Source organism: Corythoichthys intestinalis, chromosome 4 (assembly GCF_030265065.1).
Source record: "Corythoichthys intestinalis isolate RoL2023-P3 chromosome 4, ASM3026506v1, whole genome shotgun sequence".
Classification (NCBI taxonomy): Eukaryota; Metazoa; Chordata; class Actinopteri; order Syngnathiformes; family Syngnathidae; genus Corythoichthys; species Corythoichthys intestinalis.
The window spans coordinates 9,678,388-9,702,606 of NC_080398.1; the positions used below are offsets into that span (position 1 = coordinate 9,678,388).

The window sequence follows — 24,219 nt, forward strand, 5'->3', positions numbered from 1 at the left end:
AAGTTTTTGTTTCCTCGTCTGTCAGCTCGGTCAAGGTGCGAGCGTCCAGGCTCACCTTATTGTTTTCCTCACAAATACGTGGCTTTCATCAGTACTATATGACATTCCCTTCGTGGACACCAGACCTCTAATCGAGGACAGCCTTTTTTTTACACGGTTAGTAAATTATTTGCCCAAAATAAATGGTCTCCTTTGCTTAATGCTACAGATAGTAGCAAGGCAGAAAACGATAGCATAGCCCTAGCTATCGCTGTTATCTCAATTGAACACTGTTCGTATCCATAAACTGATGTTATGTGTCGCTACATAATACATGCAGCTTTTTTCGCCCACATACCACGGCAATGCGAGTGTATTACGGTTTCCTAGAATCTCATGTAAACAACATTTTATTTCGTTTTCATTTATTATCATGGATGCGCTGAATGTTTACGTACCGAAGATGCGATGCAGACTTTTCTTCCCCCCTCGTTTGAATCACCTCCACAGCTGTGTCTCTTTTAGGCGTGACCTCGTCCGTTTTTTTCTTTATTTGAGTGCTAATGACACGCGTTCTATTTGAACTTAATTCCAAAATGGGTGACTTTAATGTACAGCAGCCCAAAATAAACATGAACTATTTTCTTAAAAAGAAAATAAAATCTATGTGCATTAGGGGTGTAACGGTACACAAAAATCTCGGTTCGGTTCATTTTCGGAACAGTAAGAAAACAAAATGCAAAATATAAATGTGCTAGTTGTTTATTACAAACCTTTCAACAATAGGAACATTAGCCTATACAAAGCTAGAATTCTGCTCAAAAAGTAGCGGGTATTTACTATTTAAAGATAATCCAACAACAATTTGCCTTTCAGACCCCGCATATTGGTCAGCTTTCTTTCTGAAAGAAAGAGGGGAAAAAAGTCCTGTGCTAAAAAGAAAAGCAATCCCATTGACAAAGATTTTAACACTTATTTTACAAATGAAATGTCTCAATGAAACATTTTTTTTCTTATGAACGGTTTTCAAAAGCTTTATTGTTGGATTTTCTCAAGTTAAAGCGCCACACACAAATTAATAAATTTAATTTTGTAAGCAGGATGTGTTCATTTTTCTTATTATTTAATTACAGGTGTTTTAGCTCATTTAGCTCATTTCAATGTATTTTATTTAAATGTGCTATTATTTATTTTATTATGTGTTTATATTTTACAAATGTGATGTAGTATATTTTATGTTGTATAACTTTAGTTCCTATGTGAGTATTCAGGCATGAAAATCTCTCACCTTTCGGCGAAATTCGCCGTTTTGAAGTCAAAAAGGGCGACCTACGTGAATTGCGTAGATCCGAGGAGAAATTCTTTTTGGGAGGGGGGGGGGGGTCGGGAGGTTTTATTTAATTATTATTATTATCATCATGTGATTAACTTAGTATGTAAACTGAGCACTTAAGAACACAGTCAGCAAATCCTTCTAGATGCTTCGCTGACGAGAACCAATCATCGGCCCAAGCTGCGTTCCATTATTCCAAACGCGCGCACTCCTTACGCGTGTACATGGAGTGCTCGGAGAGCCTTCGGTTGCATTGCAAAGCAGCGAAAACAAAAAGCAGGCCTTATCCACATCGGGGCAGACCAGAGCGCAGCATACACACTTGCCTGTATTTGCCAGCAGATTGAATTTGGTGAGTAATGGTTTCAATCGTTTTCACGTTTTGCGATATAAAAAAGTTACTGCCATTTGTTGCAGCTTGCGTTGAACACTGCCAGAGCTAGCCAAATCTCCCATGAAAAAAAATAGCTCCCGTTAAATTGGCGTCAAGCTTGTGTATTTAGCGGTAATATAAACGAAGAAACACACTGTTGAGTCAAATTAAGCGGCATTCTCTCGGATGGAGGGGGCGCCTCACATCGCTCCCGTCGTCCGCCGGAGACGCGTTATTTTCAGCTTGGATTTGAGCTGACGGCCGGTGTCGGCACAACAGCGGCCCGACGAGTGGTGGGAATGAGTCCTGCTTCTTAAACCTTTTCAGAAATACAGGGATCCCTCGTTTTTCGCGGTTAATGGGGACCAGAACCCGCCGCAATAAGTGAAAACCGCGAAGTAGTACTTAAATGGAAAAATTTGTTTCAATCAAGAAAAATAGTTTTCAAATGCTTTTTTTTTGTCTCAAATTTATTATTGCAATCAAAAACATTTTTTTTTATTGAAGCTACTTTTTGGGATTAAAAGTATATACTGTATTTTGATTGAAGCAACTTTGTTTTTGATAGAAGTAACTTTGTTTTTTGATTGAATAATAAAAACACAAATCTAACTCCATCGTTATTGAGTGAGAAAGAAATTAAGAAAGCTTTAAAACTAAAAGCCACCGGGGAGTCTGTTTGTTTTTTGAAATATTTATATTTCATTACATAGACATGCGTCGTAGGGAAGGGAGATTGAGGGATAAAAAAAAGGAGTTAGATGAGGCTGCTAAAGGCAGTGGATACCTCATCAGCTGGGTGAATAGCAGACCTGGTAAGAACAAGTTTGCAAGGATAGTCGGGTATTAAATCCAATTATAAACACAATTACAATGTTATTTTTCTATAAGATTTTTATGTCATTGCTTTATTAATCATTAGGTGCTAGAGTTGTTAAGTATGGATAATAATGAAATAATAGTTTTAAGAAAACTGTGCTGTTGGTGGCTCAGTGACCATCTGATGTGGTTTGTTCTCAGATGAACAAGTTGAGGAAGGAAGTTTTGATGCAGACGTTGAAGGAAGAAAAGAGGCAGACTGACTGAGTCACAGCCAGAAAGTGTTGATGACAGTTTTGATTTCTATTCACTGTTGCCCCCTCCCAATTAAAGTATGTCACAGTCGCAGCCAATTATTATCTAAAGCTGGTTAAAATTTAAGTTATGTTGTTTTAAGGTGTATTAAATACTTGTTCATGTGCCCCTTTTGATCTACGAGCACCCACCCCTTCACCGGTCTCTGCATGGCCCTGCTGAAACACAGTGTGGGTCGACAGAGCTCAATATTTTGTTGGGGTGTACAATACAGTGTACTGGAACATATTTCCTCCACACCCTTCTCACCTTTTTAACCCCTGACCCATTTTCATGCCTGGTATTAGTTCCTACTTGTTTTGTTGTGGTAGGAGTGTTTTGTATTGAACACGGGGCCATGTTTGCTATTATTATAGCAGACAAGACAGCAGTAAATCAACAAAAACAAGTCAACTGTGCCCCGATCTACCACTCAAGAGATCTGATGGACTCAAAAAGTTGGTTACGATTGCATATTAGTTTGAAAATCGACCGGATCCACCGTATTTTTACACGAGTGACTTCCGGCCCGATCCTAGCTACTGGTAGTAGTATTGACGCAGGAGGGCCACGTCTCGCGTCAAATAATAAACTCTGCCGTTCTTTTCACGTGCTTCGCGTTGAGCCGCTTCTAGGACGCATCTAACACGCGGCCACACTGAGACTAGTGTGCATTGGCTGATTGACTTCAACGCCTGCGTTTCACTGCGTTCTCGCGGCGGCCACGTTGTCACGCCGCTGACGTTTCTTGGTTATACTGTCCTACCGTGTTAGTCCTCATTATAGGAGAAGATGGAGTAAATATAAGCTACACAAAGAAACTGTAACCCGATCGACTCACGGCCTCAAAAGTAAGGGTTATATTACGTCAGAAACTCGTTCGGTACGCGTCCGTTCCGAACCGAGACCACGTACCGAAACGGTTCAATACTATTACATGCACCGTTACACCCTTAATATATATATTTAAATAAAATTTAAAAAAAAAAAAACGTACGTGAAACTTGGAAATTTTAAAATGAATCTAATTCCACTGGTCTTCAATTTGTCTCATAATAGACCCGTGCAGCCATGGAGCACCTGGCTGTGGATGATGACATCTGCATCCTAAAACACGAGACAGCCTACACTGCTGCTGGAGAGAGCCCTGTATCTGTGTGTGCTGGTGATGAATCTGTGGCTTCTCATTTCGCTCTTGTCACAGCCTATGAAGACATTAAAAAGCGACTGAGAGAGACTGAGCGAGATAATACTTTCCTCAGGAAACGAGTCAAGCAGCTAGAGGATAAGGTATGGATGGGTATGCAATGTTAAAGTTTGGTAATGCTGCCACATTTAATCAACAACTATCACTTAATTATTGAAAAACGTTTTGTTAGTAATAACAGGATGAATACTTGAAAGACCCTCTTTAGTTTCAAATTGTTCGAATCCTCTAAATTCCAACCTCTCCATAGCGAATATTCTCACGTTTGTAAAAAATATTCACCATTTTTGGGAATGTTACAGAACAAAACTGTAACTGCATCATAATTAATTTGTGCTGTTACATTTTCTAAGTTGGCAATTTGAACGTCATCTTTTTTAATAAACGAAAATTAGGTCATCACATTCAATTAAATTGTAATTAGCAGATTAATTGATTACAAGCCACTTACAGCATCCGTCAATTTATCACTTCTTCCACTTGAATTAAACCTATTTTGCAGTATGAAGTGAAAGGTGAGTAACATTGGTACTCATCTGCCTATTTTTTATGCACCCTTCCATCACTGTTCTAGCTCTTCCGGCCCGAAGCTTCAGAGGGTCCCCAGTATGTGAACAAGGCCTTCAGTGCATATCGAGGCATCTATATTGAAAAGGAGGACCTGCAGATGGAGCTTAACAAACTGGTGTGTATTACGGATTGCACAAATATTTTCCATGCAAATACAAATATTGATATATATTTGTTTTCTTTGTGTGAGGGACTTCAAGAGAAAAGTCATCATTACTAATTTCCTCATTTTGAAAAATTAGTTTGCGGATAAAATTTGATTTTCTTTTAAGTTCAACCATTTTTGCAGTAATGATTTTTCCTAAGGTGTAGTTTCTTATTCATCCTTTCTAAATTCAACAACTTCTCCGAAACAAAAAACAAAGCCATAAAATTTGTGCTCAACTTCATACTTGACTCAGATGATGTTTCCTGCATGTCAATAAGTGTAACATGTCAGTTAAATTATTATTTTTTTTAAATCTGCATGTGTCTCATTTGCTCTTCAGAAAAAGGAGAAGAGTGAGAGTGAGAGACTGCTGACAGAGCAGCTTCAATGCAAAGAGCTCGAGCTGCTTCAGCTTAGGACTGAGATGGAAACCAGCCAAGGTTTGTCGGGTGGGATGCTGTGGTTTGTAGGGATGGGAAACTTTTGTGTGTAGCTGATTAGATACATAAAGTGCAATTTGATAGAGAACCAATATCTTTAAAGGAATAACTATTCAGTTACGAATCAATTTTATTTGGAAGTGATACTATTCCATAGTGTGGAAAAAAGCGATAAGCAATATACAATTTCATGTAGATACCAATCAACTCAAGAACTCAATGATATAAAATGAAATTGTTACAGTATTTTTTAAAACCTGTAAAAGCCAATCTAGCAAGAAATAATAAGTCTCAGTTGAAGAATTACATTGAAAACAGCAAAAGACTTTCTACATTACATCTGTTGGATGGGATCAGAATCTCCTAGTGTTTTATTAACACAATAGGTATTAGGTTGGTAACAAAAGTGTCACCAGAGTGTCACATCCCACCTAGAAAAAAATTCCATCTGAGTGTATTACTATTCAAACAGAAGCCCTGTTTTACAATGTTTGGACCAGGCAATAAGATTAATTATCAGCGCAATTCTCTCAGTCAATAAATTTTCATACTTTTGGCACTACAAACTGCTTTTATGTAAAAGACAACATTTTGCCAGACCAATCGTTCATTACCTGTTTTTTTTTTTTTTTTTTTAGAAAATACTCATTTATAAACAGGGGTGCACATAAGTGGTCCGCATGCGCGCATGCGGACTGGACATTGACAAACGCGCTGGCCCTCAACGGCTTCCATACGCTTTTGCGTACCGATGGCTGACCACTGTATTTGCGGCAGACATGAGAAAATAACTTCACAAAATGTCGAAGAGGCAGGCCACACTGAGTAATTACTTCCGTGTTCCCCCACCCCCGTCAAAAGACAGACAGACGACAGAGATGTCACCGGAGCTACCGAAAAAAAGGACTTTTGCTGAAAAGTGGCTACATGAGGTACCATGGCTAGAAGCAAATGATGCTAGCACGGAAATGCGGTACAAAATGTGCCGTGAGAATCCCAATTGTCGCCGATAAGAGCAGCGCATTTTATGTAGGGTCAAAGAATTTCAGCCATCCAAACTTTGAAAAGCACGAAAAAAACAGAGCATGTGGCAATTAAGCAAACTATCGATGTCAAACAGGACCCCACTCGCCCTATGGACAAGTGGCGGCGGAATAGGGCGGAACAAAGGTAATGAACAGCGACATGTACTGACAAACGTGTTTTTGCTCGCATTTTACAAAGCTAAACATGCACGTTCAATGAGGTCTTATTAGGAGGACATCCCACTTTTAAAAAGGCTTGGAGTTAATGTGGGAGCCGCATAATGCCCTTTATTTTGAATTGGTGCTTTTTATTTCTTTACATTTCACTTCAAAGTAATGGCAATTTTGTTGTGCCAGTTGATGTTAATCAAGCATTAATTGTTAATATAATTAATTAAAGTTAATTGGCTCTAAGTAAAGCTTGTCATAAATTTATTGCATCAGGCGGGTCGGCTCTCAAGCTCAATGAGGACCAAGTCACATCTCCAGGTCCTCCTCTGAAACCTGGGCAAAAAAATTATGTGCACCCCTGTTTATAAAACATACGTGTATAACAATGTATAAGCATGTCGCGATATGAAATTAGTTAATTCATTGCACAGTAAATAAATATGAGGTCGGTAATTTTCCTGTCTGCGATTTATCGTCGTGTGCGTGCATACATACATTTGTGCATATGCTGCATGTACTCGGCACGTGCGTGTTGACTGCAAATGAGCCTCCAGTTCCTTTCACAAATGTTTATTGGACACCAGCACACCATAGAATAAAAAGTTCAGACATACAAAATAAGGAAACAGATTTATATTAAACATTGTAAAACGTTAGCATTGCTACATTGAGGCTAAAGGAAAAAAGACAATGTACTAACCACTTTAGCCTGCTTTAAAACATTGGCAGTGTTTTCCAAAATGCAAATTTGCAGGTAAAAGGTGAAACTTCAAACACGAAAACTCTATGGTTTACAGCATTTGCAAATGATGCGAAAAAATGAAAAAAAATCTTTCACTGACTCCACATGCGTGATGAAAATTGCAAGAAAAGTTCCCCGTTTTATTTTTTTTAACCTAGTATAAAGCCTACGGTTTGCGTCTTAGCAAACGTACATCCGGTGAGCATTTCAAAATAACGTCATGTTCAACATGTAAATAAAGATTTCACATACTTCACATTTTACACTAAGAATAGCTTTAAAATGACACCCATTATTAAAAATCTGATTGTCAATGAATAATTTGGCTTCAAATTTGATAACATGCGCACCTTGCAGGGCAAGATGACAAGTCATTTTGGGTCAAATAAACACTTTTGATGAGCTTTAATTGGCGCAGGACAACCTTACTTACCAATTTCATACTCTGCACTGAGCTAGCTTTCAGGTGATTTGGTATGCATTGTGTGTGTTTTTTTTGTCATATATATATATATATATATATATATATATATATATATATATAAAATGTATTAGTTTTAATATAGTTTGTTTTATTTAAGAATAACCATTTATTGCATCTGATTAGGTGATTTATTAGAGGTTGAATTGATTTTTAATTAAAAAAAATCACAATAATATCGCATATCGGCAATAATTTATGAGACAATATATCCCCTTCTAAAATTTGTTATTGCGAAAGGCCTAAAAATGTACAGTATATGATAAATCTTATTTTAATTCCCTCGATCTAATGTCTCAGTATTTTGTAAATCTGTAAAGTTTTACTTATCAGATTTTTTTTCATTCTATCCCCATCAAATCTAATTAAACATTAATTATAAAATGTTATTTATTTACATGCACTCATATTTTTGTAGTGATGAAGAGCTTGAATAGTCCTCAGGACTACTGGCAGATGGACTGTATCAGTGCTGAGCAAAAGATCCTTAAACTTCAGGAGGAGCTGGAAAGGTTGACCCTGGAAAACAGGAGACAGCTGGAAATGAGTGGGGTAAGTGTGTGGAATGGAAAATTTGGAATGAGTGGAGAGGTTAACATTGAACGACTACAGGAGAAAGAGCCAGTGTTGAAAGAGTTTGAGCCCTGGGCTGAAACAATGGGGGGGGGGGGGGGACGCAATAATTTTTTTTACAATCTGAATGGAAAAATCAAGGTAATGTGAATGATTTGTTTCAAAACGTTTTGCTGAATACCATTAGTACTTTAACATAAGATTGGAATTGGCACAATTTGTATAGCAAATCTCTACTTTCTGCTGTCCACTGTTGAAGTGTCCTTGGGCATCAAGATACTGAACCCTGAATTGGTCCCAGTGGGTATGGTTGTAATAGGTATGGAAGTGTACAAGAATGGGGGAATGTGAGCCACTGAAAAGGGCTCTTTTGGCACAGTGATAGTGTTTTAAAAATAAAACACAAATTTAGAGCACTCTGTTTACTGTATGTTGAACATAATTTATGAAAACAACACTAACTAGTAGAGGTGTGCAAAATTTCCGATTCTTAGATTATTCACGATTCGGCCGTGGAAGATTCGAGAGCGATTCACAAACATCCAAATTCCGATTATTGAAATATGCCAAGTAAAGCGGAAGTACAACACACTCAGCGCGCCGCGCGGACTTCGGGACGGAACGGAGCGGGAGGAGCTAAACATTATGCTTCTCATTAACCGGCCCCTCGGGTAATGCCAACGCTCAACTCACGGCTCTAGCTCAACTCATGCCACGAGATTAAAAAAAACACAACATACCTGACTGCTGCCGAAAAGCTGCTACAAGTACAGCTAAGCTACATAATGTTACGGTAGATATCATTTATATAGGACTAGATGGATTATAGACTCGGTAGCAGCACATCTGCAAAAAGCTAGATGCGGGCGTTAGTAAACGGCCGCCATCTTAAAGCAGTAAACTTCCCTGCAATGCTGTTGTAGCGAACCTTCCAAGCAAACCTAATTAACTTTTTATCTAAAATACTCCTAAATCGGTAAAATATTGACTTGAATCTATCTTTAAAATAGTTTTAAAACTTTCACATGTCAAAAGTAGACAAAAGGGAAATTATGGAATAACGGGAGCAATTTTAACAACTTTAACGGTTGATTCACAACATTAAATTAATTGAATGTAGTTTAAAGCTGCTGATACAGAATGGGGACTGGAGTTTTTTTATTTAATGTTATTTTTGTATATTTGTTTACTGCTATATGTTAACTTGATACTGAAATAGTAGTTTGGTTTAGCCTGAGAGTATTTTTGAACAATTTTGGAACTAATGTACAAAACTTTATTTAAAAAAAAAAAAGAAAAGAGGGGGGTGCATCAATAATCGTTTTATAATCGAATCGGAGCCTCTGAATCGTAATCGTAATCGAATCGTTAGGTGCCCAAAGATTCCCAGCTCTACTAACTAGTTCTTTTACAGGAGGAACCATGTGGCCTAAATGGACCAAACTTGGAACAGATGTGTGACGACAAGTTCAATTGCAGGTACGGAGATTTGTTAGTATAATTACTGTACCATGGGGAATTGTTACAATTATTAAACTTTTTAAAATGTGGTGGAATTTCATTCATCATTTACATGTAACAGTTTTGTAGTTTCCAGTTTCCTAACAAGTTTCCTGCAAGTTTCCCCTTGCATTTTGTTTCCCAAGGCAGTTATGTTAGTAGAATAATTATATAAGCATTGTTCAAGTCTATAAAATTAGGCAGCACTTTGGAATAGAGTAGAAAACCATATTTCTCTCACAGCAAACTAATCCAGGTTTGAATCTAATCTGAGAAAATGCATTTCATGATCTGAGGAAGTTTGATGGGTTTTTATTAAGTGCTGCACTTGTCCTCTATGACCACTAGAGGAGTGTGAAACCTAATACAAGATTATGGCAAAGTAAAAATGTTTCAGTTTTCACTTGACTTCCCCCACCCACACACACAAACACACACTTTTCTCTGATAAGTGCTTGTAAATTGACATCACCGTATTTCCTGAATACAATTGTACTTTATGTTGTTCCTTGTCTCAGCAGTTTTCATGTACTGCGGTGTTTATTCTCATTATCAGAAAATAATTTATATTTCCCCTCACACTTATCTTTGACATTAGTGCCGTTTCCAAGCTGATGTTTTAGGTTAAAGTGTTATATTTCTGTTTTTATTTCAGGTGTGGATGGGACAGTTGTATGTGTTGCTAGACTTAAAAAACATTTTCTGATGTCTGCTTGGATTGACCTTGTACCTAGTATTTGACTCATTACAGCTAATTGTATGTTTTCAAGAGTAATTATTAATACACAGGAACAACGCAAATTCTTCTGTATCCAGCTGTGTCAACAGTTACTTGCAATTTGTTTTTACAAACATACATTTTTTACTCACACATATGTATATCTGTGCGTGGGTCGAAAATACAAGAATGATTTGCTGATTGTATTCGTAACAGCCTGTGGCAACACTGTGTCTCAACCAAATTTTCTGTGCATCTGCAGGGAGAGGAGCGTGCAGCAAGCATATAAAGCTTTGTGTTCTGAGTTCGCTCGTGTCCATTCAGGGCTGAGACACCAAAAAAGCCTGATTCAGAAGCTCAGACCATTGATCAGTGAAACAAGACAAGGTGAGGTGTATGTGTGTGAGTCCAAATCAGTGTTGTCACAGATTACTTAAAAAAGTAATTTAATTACTGATTACACCTCAAAAAAGTAATCTAGTTACTTTACCGATTACTTTATTATCAAAGTAACTAAGTTACTTTAAAGTAACTTATCAGTTACTTTTTTACCAAATTTTCTCCCTTTGCTGCCTCAACATAAAAATGACAACAAAAAAATGTCATCACATGTAATTGAATTTTTCACATAAGGCTTAATCTTTGAGTTAGCGGGGGTTTAATTAGTCGATGGAGTTGATTTCAACCACCATTGACTCGTGCTAGCTTAGCCACCCCGGAGCCCTGAAACTAACAAATAACTGACAAACTGCACGGAATTTGTTCAAGGCCACTCCAGGACCTTAAGATGCTTCTTACGGAGCCACTCTTTAGTTGCCTTGGCTGTGTGCTTTGGGTCGTTGTCATGCTGGGAGACCCAGCCACGACCCATCTTCAGGGCTTTCACTGAAGGAAGGAGGTTGTCAGCAAAGATCTGGCGATACATAGCCCCATCCATCCTCCCTTCAATACGACGCAGTCGTCCTGTACCCTTGGCAGAGAAGCAGCCCCAAAAAAGGATGTTTCCTCCTCCATGTTTCACGGTTGGGATGGTGTTCTTGGGGTTGTACTCATCCTTCTTTTTCCTCCAAACACGACGAGCCAAGTTTAGACCAAAAAGTTGATTTTTTGATCTCATCCGACCACATGACCTTCTCCCCTTGCTCCTCTGGATCATCCAGATGGTCAGTGGCAAACTTCAGACGTGTCTGGACATGCACTGGCTTCAGCAGCGGGACCTTGCGTGCGCTGTAGGATTTTATTCCATGACGGTGTAATGTGTTTCCGATGGTTTTCTTCAAGACTGTGGTTCCAGCTCTCATCAGGTCATTGACCAGGTCCCGCCGTGTAGTTCTGGGCTGATCCCTCACCTTCCTCATGATCAGTGATGCCCCACAAGTTGAGATCTCGCATGGAGCCCCAAAACGAGGCAGATTGACCGTCAATTTGAACTTCTTCCATTTTCTAATAATTGCTCCAACAGTTGTTACCTTCTCGCCAAGCTGCCTGCTTATTTTCCTGTAGGCCATCCCAGCCTTGTGCAGGTCTCTTATTTTATCCCTGATGTCCTTACACAGCTCTTTGGTCTTGGCCATTGTGGAGAGGTTGGAGTTTGTTTGTTTGAGCATGTGAACAGGTGTCTTTTAAACAGGTAACAAGTTCAAACAGGTGCAGTTACTTCCGGTAATGAGTGGAGAACAGGAGGGGTTCTTAAAAAAAGAACTAAGAGCCGAAATATTTACTAGTTGGTAATGTATCAAATACTTATTTCATGCAGCTAAATACAAATTTATTATTTAAAAATTATACAATGTGATTTTCTGGATTTTTGTATTAGATTTCGTCCCTCACAGTTGAAGAGAACTTATGATACAAATTACAGACCTCTACATGGCTTGCAAGTGGGAAAACCAGCAAAATCGGCAGTGTATCAAATACTTCTTCTCCCCACTGTATCCGGCCTTTCACTGTTAGCCTCGCTGCCTCGTCAGAATGCTATGTTGTTGACCGCCAGTGTTGTCATTAACGCGTTACTTAGTAACGCGTTACTGACAACACTGGTCCCAATAGGATGTACACTCATCGGCCACCGTAATAGGTAGACCTTGTTAGTACCGGGTTTGGAGCCACTTTTGCCTTCAGAACTGCCTTTAGCCTTCCTGGAATAGATTCAACAAAGAACTGGAAACATTCTCCAGAGAGTTAAGTCCATATTGACATGCTAGCATCACGCAATTGCTGGAGATTTGTCGGCTACTCATCCATGATTCGAATCTCCTTTTCCACCATATCCCAAAGGTAATAATCTGTTGGATTGAAATCAGGTGAATGTGGTGGCGATTTGAACTCTGTGAACTCAGAGTTGTGTTGCAGCCAGTCTAAGATGATTCGAGCTTTTTGACACGTCATGTTTTTCTGCTGGGAGTAGCCATCGGCCTAAACATATGGACACGGTAAGCAACAATACTCAGGTAGAATGTGGCGTTGCAACGATGCCCAATCGGCACTAAGGGGCCAAAGTGTGGCAAGTAAATATCCTCTACACCATTACACCACCATCAGCCTGAACTGTTGGTACAAGGCAGGTTGTATCCATGCGTTCATGTTGTTGCCAAATTCTGTTGTTGATTACACAAAATTGTTGGCATTAAGAAAAAATCCGAATTGGATGAGCTTAGTTTACGATCCTTTTTTCCCCATTCAGATGCTCAGTTTAAACAGCAGCAGACATGCGTAAACACATCGAGTTGCTGCCATGTGATTGGCTAATTAGAAATTTGCATTAATGAGCAGTTGAGCAGGTGTGCCTAATAAAGTGCCAAGTATTAAGCAATAAATGTTTGGGGGTTTTTTTGTATTCCTAACATTACCTCACACACTTAAATGTGACCTTCCATAATATTTTCCATTGTTTTTCATAAACTTTGTAATGTAATTTCCTATCAAAAAAAAAAAAAAAAAAAAAAAAGGACACATCTGCCGGATGTCATTTGTCATCAGTTGCATGCAGTATTTGATATAAGATCACTCTTCTAACAAAATCACTATGGTTAAACTGTGAATATAAAAGGGAACATAGAACAGCTTTTCTTCAGAGTTGCTTCTAAAGGAGTTCAGCTTTCTTCTCCCGCTGCGTCTTGTTGTGGTTTTTATAAGAGTGTGAGAATACTATGTATGTAATGAAAGTATTCCCAACAGTTTGATAAAAAGGACATATTAGCTGGCTTCTTCTGACATTCAACTGTAGGGGAGATTGCCTCTCGTCTACTCCCGAGGTGTATCAGAAGAGGAGACCAGGAAGTGAAAATTAAAATGAAATATGGAAGAAAAAATAAACCACAGCCTATTTATTTCACTGAATAAGAAGGTAATCCTGTAACTTTGATAGAGACTGAAGGAAATGGGAAAAGCAGGAGTGGCAAACAAAGACATTTAGAAAAGCGAGGGAGAATATGGGCTATGTAATGCAATCATCTTCTGTTGGAATCACTTTTATTCAAATTCTAGACTCAAGAGACGATCATGGAGCCAGCAATAGATATATGTTTTAAAGAAGGAACAAAGAAAAAAGATAGAGGAGGCAAATTAAAGGCATGTGATTTGATAGTGATGATGTTGTATTGGGTACTGTATGGAGACAGCATGTCAATATACCAGAAAAAATGTAATTGTAGATATTCATCAGCAACTGGAAAGTTTGTTTTCCAAACAGTATATCACAGGTGCCTCACGAATAGTTGACACAGAAACGTATATGTCAATAATGCCTCTCATGATGTGTCTGTTTCTTAGTGAAAATAATAGTACCTAGTGCCTTTTTTGAAAAGTAGGTGCAAAAATCACTAATTTGGCAAAATGGAGTCTGCTCTTACAATGTAGCTCCTCTCATCTCTCAGCCATGTTTTTAGTGCTGACAGTGCAAATTAATTACTAATGTGCTTCGAATTACAGCTAAGAAAATACTAACTTAATAGTTCTAAGCAGTAAACCAAATAAAATGTATTAATCTCACAACCCTACAAAAGCAAGGCAATATTTGTCAATTTGAACAATTTCACCCAAAACTCGGATACTAACTTTGTTTTCTTGTCCCGCAACAGTTCCAATACAGTGTCTGGAAGAAATTGAGACAAATCATCATGCAGTTCTTCGGGCATCAGTACCTCGACTCCCCGGTGCCCCCCCTCTGCCCTCTTGTTCTGGCCGCCCGTGTCCTCCCGTTGGTGGCCCGACCAGCACCCAACTCCCAGACATTTTGAGAGAGGACTGCTGGTACAATGGCCCGTGGCCAACACAGCAGTGCTCTGAAGAGGCTTTGGTCGGGAATGAGACCTCCTCTGTCGTTTTGCCCCCACCGCCTCTTAATCAGGCCTCCATAGATGACAGCTCCAGGTCCTTCCCCAGTCCTCCCAAACCTAGTGACGCCCTTTTCTGGGAGGGACACTCAGCCGCATCGAATTCATCATCCTTGATTGGAAACTGCAGTCCAAGGAGCCCTTCCAGTACAGAATGGATCAAACCCTTTTGAGGGAAACTTAATTGTTATGACAGTGACTTTGTAGCCTGCCACATAGTTAGCACCTAATCTGCCTTAAATTAAAAATAACGCTTTTCTGTGGGCTGGACTAGATCTGATTTGCAAATCGTGGGACCCAGATGCAGGCCTGAGGAGGTAAAGACTTTTATTGCGTCCAACACTGATGACCGTATACCACAGTAGAGACTACGCTGATGAAGGACCACTCAAGGGCCCAGTTGTTCAATGTACAGTGGATATAAAAAGTCCACACAGCCCATCCAAATGCTAAAACTTGTTGAGCACTACAGTTATATCAAATTCGAGCTCATGTTAAATTTCAAGTGCATCCCCAAATAGTTCAGCTGTTTTAGCAGGCTTTTGTATAATTTTCAAAGATCGTTTCGTTTCATCTTACAGTTGCAGCCATTTATCTCATATGGTATAGGTCATTTAAAAGGGTGTTCAGACTTATTATGTCCACTGTATGTATGTGCCTTTGTACTCAGTTTGAGTTCTCTGCATTCTGCCTGTTCGCAACGCATTGTGTGACCATCCCTGGCCCAGTATGCTAAAATATCATTAGCAATCTAATTAAACAAAAGCCTCTGAAACAGGGCCAACAAGTCTAAGTGCGTATGTTTAATCTCTATACACAATAGCATCATCATTGCGTGGAGGTGTTTAGGAATGAGGCTTCAATGTGCTGGCATTTTGTGCAGTGATGGAAATAGTCTTTCTCATAAAATACTGAACATCTTGGTCAGTTCATAGACATTACGTTGTTCGGTAAACTTCAAGAGGATATCATTTGTCACTTTACTCCTCTGCTAATCCAAAAACTGGTTAGATTACATGAAAAGGGGAGGGGGGAATGCTCAAATATTAATAAAACACCGAATTTCAATTTCTCTGAAATAGCCTCATTACCTGCATTGTGTTTACATTCTTTCTGGCAGTATTACTGACCAAGAAATGCTGATAACATATTAATGTAGGATGTGCATTTATAGTTTTTTTTTTCTGACAGACTTGTATGCTCTATGTTGAAAGTTAGATTTAACGGGAGCTATTGAATCTCGGTGTAATTACACCCTGTGCTGCGCTTGATGTATATTTATGATGTGTTTTGCATTATAAAGGCTGTTGGCCTTCTTTATGTAAGTGTAAGGTGAACGTCAAGTATTCTGAACTCCACAGAAGGGATAATGTATTTAGTTCTGTAAATGAAACGTTTTATGATGGGTTATTACAGTTTTGCACTAACACCAACACGTTCAGTGTATGAATGTTGACTTGTTCTTAATACCTGCTGTAAACTCAAGACGAGTGATCAGAAATGTGAACAAAGTGTTGAGGAAAGGGCGAAAGGTTAGTCATAAAGGTTTGTCCTTATTCTTTTGTCAACTGGCAACTAGCAATTTTACAGCATCCTTCCCTTTTTCTGTAAACTATGTCCAAACCAAAATGCAATGTACAGTAGATAACTATTTTAGATTTACTGCACTTAAGTTTGTAAATACAATTGACTAGAGATGAAAAGTGACTAAACTTTTTTGTTTTGTTACCAAACCGTACGAAGTGTAAAGAGCTTTAACTTAAGACAATTATAACCAGACTAAACTGTAAATGATGGTGTGAATAGTCAAAGGTGATATAGACATCTGAATTTTTGCTATCATTTAAAGCAACACGAGGTAACCTTTCAACCTTTATAAAATATTTTTGTAACATTTGTGATATGTCAACTGACAACTAGTTGAATGACACCTCTTTCATATCTTGAGGGATCTGTACTGCCACTAAATTTTGAGGGTGACAGGAACGCTGCAACACAAAACACAAATGTGCTGAGTCCTATAAGGCATACGTCACTTTCCCCTTTCAATATAAAGTCAGAGGTCGATGCGAACGCTTTTGCGCAAATTCTGCAAAGATGGCAGAGCAACGAGAGATGAAATGTTTTGTCCGAGGAGACAAAAGGACACTGAAGAATAAACATTGGTTGGGCTTTCACTCGTTTGCGTGACCCTACCAACCGAACTCGTCAGTGCTGATGAGGGCGGAGGGACGGTTGGGGTTTATGGTACAAAATCAAATGTTTCTTATTTTAAACATCGTATGCTATTGTTTAGCCACAACTGGATCATTACCTCATTACTATTCATCCTTTAAACAGTCACTGGAAACAAATGTCATTCAATCCATCTGCAGGCGACCGGGAGATCAGGACTTTACGAAACTGCACTGGTCCTCATTGGAAACTCGTCTTCCTTAGGGCAAAACACTGTTTTTGTCCACCTGCATTTCTAAAATCGACCAAAACTAAAAAGTTACCTACCGTTGCTTTAATGATTTTTAGTACTTATTTTTACATCCTGCAAGTCAATGTATGTGTATTTAAGGTAAAATCATTTTACAGCAGGATAACGTTCCATAAAATGGTGCCAAAACAGAAGCATAAAAGCTATGGACAGTTTTTATTATCAGTGATGTCGTTTTACACAGACAAAAAGAGAAAAAACACCTCCTTAAAAACAGAAGGTAATTTTTGTTATGATAAATAGAGTTTGTAGCTGTCTGAATAGACTCTTTCTCTCCTCAATAGTCACTATGAACTGAACCTAGAACATCCACAATCAAGAAAAGAACAATCAAATCTGTCATGCATTAGTTACATGCTGGTCGGGATCTTTTGTTGTCTATTCTTTGCTGGGATCCCCGTCTTCTCATACTCCATTTTTTCCTGGATGTATTCTTGTTTACAAATTTCGAAAAATTCTGGGTCCTTGTAACTGGTAAAAGACAAAAGGCAAAACGAATAATATATTCATAAAAATCCTTCTAAAAGTGATTTAATGGAACGTAAACTTAAAGGTCATGTGTGTAAAATTTTTAATAACAAAAGTGTATCCACAGTGTGATAAATTGATAAGTACTCACTGTTGTGTCAGACAGTCCTTCAGGGCGGCGTTCTCCTCTCGACACTTGAACACCATGAAAAAGCCTGATTCTTTGCAGCAATGGTTGAAAGCTGGGCAGAAGAGGTGTCAGAGTGGGACGTTAGAAGTAATCAGAACTTGAAATTTAAACATGCGGGACTCTCAAATTTTAACCATCATGACTAAGTTTTTCCTCTACTGTATTTGTGTGTCAGACCACCAAATATACGGTAAACCCAATAAAGACCCTCATAAACCTGACCAAATTTAAGTTAGAGGCACGAAAGTTATTTTTCTAATATTTTGAACTGTCTCTTACATAAGATAGGTCGAGATGGGAGAGTGCCCTGGTTGTAGTGTGTTATCTGTGTAGTTTTTTTTTGTTTGACTGCAATCTCGTTTAGAAGTCGTTCTACAAAACGGTAGGTTTTGAAATTGGTCACGGTGTAACGTCACATCATGCCTTATTAGCCAAAAATTGTACTCATGTAAGAGTAGCATCATTTCAAAATGATATTACTCAAGTAAAAGTACTCATCAAAAATTGTACTCAAGTACAAGTAAAAAAAAGTATCCAGTTCAAAGAATACTGAAGTAATGAGTAACATTGTGACTAACTGCTTATTTAGGGCCCAAGCACTAAGCGTGCGAAGGCTCAATTGTAATGCAAATGTTTATTATTTTTTCTTTTTTTAATGGCAAATGAAAATGGCCATTTTGAAGGCCTGAAAATGCTCGAAAACTCACCAAAATTTGCACATGCATGTGACTTTATTTTGTTTTGTTTTTTAAACAATGTTTTTTTTTTTCCCTCAGCACAAATTTATCGATGTAAACTGTTGTTATAATGATACTGTACAATAAGTCATTACAGAAATACGAAAAAAATAAAATACAATAAAAACCATTGAATTCCCGCTAGACAAAAAAAAAAAAAAGAAAAAAAAAGAAATGAAGCATTATTCGTCCAAAGAGCATGAGTGCTCTCTAGTGGTAAAAAATACTCCCTAGTTTGAATTGCTCCTTCATAGTTACTTTTATGAAATTAAAAGGATCTTATCTCCAGTTTTCAGTGGTCAGTCGGTGTCAAATAATTAGAACGAAAAGGATAAAGATTTTATCTACTACACACCAAACCACAAAGGGGCTTCAGTGCCTTATAAAGGATAAATATATATGGCGGAAAACACTCAGGTGACTTGAAGTTCCGCTCTGAGACCCCCAATTTGGCCAACTTTCAAAATTGTCCAATATGCACGTGTGATACATCATTGGAAAGCTTAAAACCTCAATTTTCTGAGGGAATAAAAATTTTGAACAGGAGGGCATTTAAAAAAAATTTTTTTTTTTAAACAGCAAAACCCTATCTGGAGGTGACAGCACGCGAGAGCAGAATTACAGACGGCATGTCTTTATCGAGATATTATCGAGAACTTACCTTTTTTCGATCCAAAAACTCTATGTAGCATGTATCATGGAGTGTCAAGATACAGGTGTGAATGACCACAGCCGGATTTTTTTTTAGATTTTATGAGTGAAACATGGTAATATAACAAGGGCCGCAATGCAGAAATCGCAGACATCAAGGAGTGGTTGAGATTTTCCTTTTCATATATTTACCCTTTTAAACCTATTATTTATCATCTAACATATTGGAGAAAATGCCACAGTAACAAAAAAAAAAAAAAAATACAATTAAGCGATAGTTTTGAGGTAGATATCCGTGACTATTTTACAGATGCCATTTTTTTCATTGTGACAATTTGTTTAAAAGTTTTAAATATGTGAGTGAATAATTTTTTAAAGTTTTTTTTTTTTTTTTTTTTTTTTTTTTTAACGAAAAATGAGACCAACTAATGATTCTAAGCTTAAAACTACAGACATTTTGAATAATAAATATAATTAATTACCTTCGTTTTATGGCTGGGTTGAAAGATAAGCGGTTGCGCGAAATCTGTAAACGGGGGTTTTCAGGGTAAAACGGACAAATTAAAAATTTTTGGCGGCTTAATGCGCCATGAATCTGCTATGGCAGCATATAGACATATTGTTATATCAAACACAACATTTGTTTTGGCTTAAAATGCAACAGTTTCTTTTAAAGAGGAGTGCAAGAGCAGAAACTGCTTTTTCAGTCTTGTCTGTGTTTTCAGCCATATATACAGTTTATAGCCCATGTTGTCAAACTCTTCCACCAAGCTGAAAAGAAATGAAAACTGCCCTTCCATCGCCTCTCTCAATGAGCAACAACATAATTAACGTCATCAGTGAATTCAGTATGGTTATCACACAGATACTTTCATCAGGATGCTTATATGAACACAGTCCAAAACCAATTTAGAAGAGCAGAACAGTGCGACTAATCTAATCAAGCAGTACCTCTCCCGCATCCCATGGTACTAAAAGAGGATTGCCTCTCTGCTCAGCGGCTTTACACTAGTCAAATGTGCAAGGCAGTGTTGTCTAAAAAACATTTCATCTCACTGTCACTTCACAAAGGTTGCACGACTGACGCTGGGCAGTTAAAAAGCAGAAGCAATAGGCTTATATTTTGGGTAGATTAAGAGCATTGTACTGTAGGATGATCCTTTTGAATCTAACACTTATTTAGCAGCAGATAAATACATACGTGATGTGAAATGAAATTACAAAATGATGCTTCCCCCCCCCCCCCATCTTGTACCAAGAAGCAGACAAAGGCCCAATTTAATCCCAGGTGTCCATTTATTTGTAATGGCAATTCAAAACTCAGTCTAAATATGCCAATGTGCTCGCAAATGAGGAGGAAAAAAATGTTTTCAATTGTGCAGGAATCGATAAAGTACTCATAAAATTTGTTTGCCATCTCTAAATGCCTTTAACAGAAATACACAATGAGTGCCAGTGCATTCACCACTCACAAAAGATAACGAGTGAAGGTTAGAAAATGAGTAGGTCGAGAACTTAGACACGAGAGGAACGGGAGTGTAGGGGTTTCGTTTTCCAAGCAGCACTCACTGAGTAAGAACTGTCATTAAAACCACATAACCTTCATATTAACAAACAACACATACACAATACAAACTCAGCTGCTTCAATTTGCATGCAGCTGGTATGCAAGCAGCCATCCTCTGAGTTTGTAAGGGGAAAAAAACTAAGAAACAGTAAACCATGAGCACTCATTATAGTTCAGGAACAAGATGATCATATAACACAACCACGTTTTTGAAAATGTGATTAAATGGACTGACCATTTACCATTTCAAAAAGAATTATATTTTATCTCTTAAAGATGCAAAGCATTCAGTCCTAATGACGAATGAATGTCTTCTTTGTATTTTGAATTTTATTTAAAATTCTTCGACAGTTTCATTGTTAAATTACAGTATCTAACGAAAACATTATTTTCCATAATTCTGTTCAAATTAAACCATTTACGCCTATTTTAATTGATTGCTTACTTGGTTTAATGGATATTATTCAATTATACTAGAGCAGCGGTCTCAAACCGACTCCACAAAGGGCCGCAGTGGGTCCTGGTTTTTGTTCCAACAGATCCAGCACAAACAGTTCAACCAATGAGGTTTCTACTAACATAAGCAGCACCTGATTGCAATCAACTGATTACACTTGTAAGAAACCAGATTGGTGAAAAGGTATTTGTCTCGTTTGGTTGGAATGAAATCCAGTACCCCCTGCGGCCCTTTGAGGACCGGTTTGAGACCACTGTACTAGAGGGTAGAGCAGGGCGGTAAACCGAAAATTTACCGTCACCGAAATTCTTAACGATGACCGACGTAATTTTGACCATGTCGGTAAATTCGGTAAATTAATAAAACAAGAAAATATAGTCTTTTCATCTCGCTTTGATTCTGTGTTGTTCGTCTATGTTCATTCCCCTTTAAGAAAGCAGTGAATGTGCTTACGTAGGGAGTCACGTGATCATCAGGAAGCCAATCAAACAAAAGCCCGGTAAGCTAACGCTAGCAGCTAACGCTACAAGCAAAACGTGATGGAGTGTGGCTTAAGGGAGGTTCACCAAACTTTCAACCGACATTTAGTAGACTCTTGGTGGCATCCAGACGGGCTTTCACCCGCTGTCCTCCTTTGTTCTCACGATTTCCGGAGATGGTGCTTTCAGTGCTTTCTACTGGTAGCGAGGCTAACGCTAGCTAGCGGCTAACGCTACATATGAACGTTATGGAGTCGGATAGCGGCTCTAACATTGTCGAAACGGCTGAACTTAATGAGTGGATTGGGCACGGACTGCATCTAGCAATTACTATGTGGCGTTATTTTGTATCTGTGTGTGATTCCTCTGATAGCTTTTGTGATGGTAAAGCATTCAGCATAAAGTAGAATCCAACGGCAAAACTTATAATGACCGAGAAATGGCCCCAGCTATTTTTATTGTGCGTGCACTTATTGAAAAATGCACTGGGGTGGTGGGGGGGGACCCTTAAACCATAAAGTAAACACTTGTACAGTATTTAATAATTATGTCACAGCAGCCATTAACAATAAGTTGTCTTTTTGAAGTGTACTGTTCAAGCTGCAAGTCATTTGTGTTACAATTACATGTTTGCACATGCATATTGATTTTGACAATGTACATTGTTCAAGTCATACACGCTGTTATAAATGTTCATACTTGAATTCTTATTGCTTACAATACATTTTTATAAACTTAATGTTTAGACTGCATGTACAATTGTTAAATACAGTATATCAAATTGAATGCTGGTAAATAAATCAACAAGAAATAGTTAATCTGTATTTCATGCATTGATTCAGATTTTCAAATTATATAACAGTCCGCTTGGGCGAATTTATCGGCATTTATCGTTATCGAGATAAATCTGCTCAATTTATCGTGATACATGTTTAAGGCCATATCGCCCAGCCCTACTAGAGGGTCTAAATGAAGTCAAGATATGAGACCCATGTAAGTATTAAAGGCGCATGTCTACAGTTTTCTGAGTATATGTGGTTGGTGCCACGAGATTTTATTTTTTTAACATCAAAATATCCTCTGCTATAAAAGTCTACACACTTTTTTTCTCATCTCAGTGACCAGGAAGGTTAATGCATAATTAGCCATCTAAAGAATTAAACACATCACAGTTTTGATCACTTTAGTCAGATTAACTGTTAAATACGGTGGTACCTCAACATACGATCGCTTTGACACGGCATTTTTTTCGACATCCGACGTAAAATTTGACTCGCCGTTTTTTTCTACATCCGACGACATGCTCGAAATACGACGATTTACGACAGCACCGCAATACCTTTGTTTTCCAGCAAAACGGACGCACGGCAGATTTTCTTGTGAGAGAAATCAACATGGGTTACAAGAATGTTAGTGCAGGTGGTGAAAAACGGAAAAAGATGAGGCTTACCATTGAAATGAAGATGGAAAAATATGTGCGTGGTGTGCGCGTCCGTGAATTGGCTAAACAATACGGCCATAGAATGTCTATGATCTCGACGGTCCTCCTCCGACCGACAGTCTTTAAGGTGACAATTATTAGGATTTTAACATCGCCCAAACAATCGCCAGCTTCGTCAGGTTTTTAATCATTTGCCTACTGCACATGCCTACTGTCCGCCGCAGCTTAACATGAAAAATTAAAGTAAAAAGTCCTCTCTCACTCTCTCATGTCAGCCACGCGTTGCTTTCAGGTACACCACGCAAAACACAATCGCCACATTAGAACCCAATCCGTTACATTATTAAAGGTATTATTATTACTATTATTATATTATTGTTCCAATTTTTATTCATAACTTATCTGTTTTGCTCTGTGTAATTTCTATTTGCAATAGTACCAGCAGTATTTATTGAGGATTTAGTGTAGGTTTTCGGGTTGTGGAACGAATTAATATGATTATAATTTATTCTTATGGGAAAAACAAACAAGGTCCTGGAACGAATTAACTTCTTATGTAGAGGTACCACTGTATTCCAATTGTATTCACTTAGCAACACAATGAACCCACATTTATCACAGGGATATGGTCCTGTCAAAGGGCGTAGGTTTGCATAGGGACTAGAGGTGTGCAAAATTTCCGATTCTTAGATTATTGGCGATTCGGCCGTGGAAGATTCGAGAACGATTCACAAACATCCAAATTCCGATTATTGAAATATGCCAAGTAAAGCGGAAGTACAACACACTCAGCGCGCCGCGCGGTCAATGAGGAACGGAGCGAGAGTAGCTAAACATCATGCTTCTCGTTACCCGGCCCCTCGGGTAATGCCAATGCTCAACTCACGGTTCTAGCTCAACTCACGCCACGAGATAAAAAAAAAACACAACAACATACCTGACTGCTGCCGAAAAGCTGCTACAAAGTACATCCACATAATGTTACGGTAGATATCATTTATATAGGACTAGATGCATTACAGATTCGGTACCGTTAG

General features: G+C 38.3%; 2 protein-coding genes across 2 annotated transcripts in view; one reads left to right on the forward strand and one right to left on the reverse strand.

Annotated features, from left to right (window-relative positions):
• On the forward strand, nucleotides 1–19,583 carry azi2 (5-azacytidine induced 2). Its single transcript, XM_057834215.1, has 8 exons — nucleotides 1–156; nucleotides 3,858–4,088; nucleotides 4,580–4,690; nucleotides 5,064–5,163; nucleotides 8,001–8,134; nucleotides 9,570–9,634; nucleotides 10,636–10,760; nucleotides 14,453–19,583. The coding sequence occupies exons 2-8, from the start codon at nucleotides 3,870–3,872 to the stop codon at nucleotides 14,878–14,880; spliced, it is 1,182 nt and encodes a 393-aa protein (XP_057690198.1). The 5' UTR covers nucleotides 1–156; nucleotides 3,858–3,869; the 3' UTR covers nucleotides 14,881–19,583.
• The window catches only part of cmc1 (C-x(9)-C motif containing 1), a 13,752-nt gene continuing 6,861 nt past the window's right edge, over nucleotides 17,329–24,219 (reverse strand). The window contains exons 3-4 of the mRNA XM_057834217.1: nucleotides 17,812–17,902; nucleotides 17,329–17,663 (exon numbers count right to left, since the gene is read on the reverse strand). Of these exons, the coding sequence (XP_057690200.1) occupies nucleotides 17,543–17,663; nucleotides 17,812–17,902 (212 nt within the window). The 3' untranslated portion in view covers nucleotides 17,329–17,542. The remainder of the gene's footprint in view (nucleotides 17,664–17,811; nucleotides 17,903–24,219) is intronic.

Excerpts from the sequence above, each read along its gene's own strand:
- azi2 (XM_057834215.1), top strand. The coding sequence starts at position 3,870 with ATGGAGCACCTGGCTGTGGATGATGACATCTGCATCCTAAAACACGAG. Across the intron at positions 4,691-5,063 it reads AGATGGAGCTTAACAAACTG|AAAAAGGAGAAGAGTGAGAG; the intron begins GTGTGTATTACG and ends TTTGCTCTTCAG. Across the intron at positions 10,761-14,452 it reads GATCAGTGAAACAAGACAAG|TTCCAATACAGTGTCTGGAA; the intron begins GTGAGGTGTATG and ends GTCCCGCAACAG.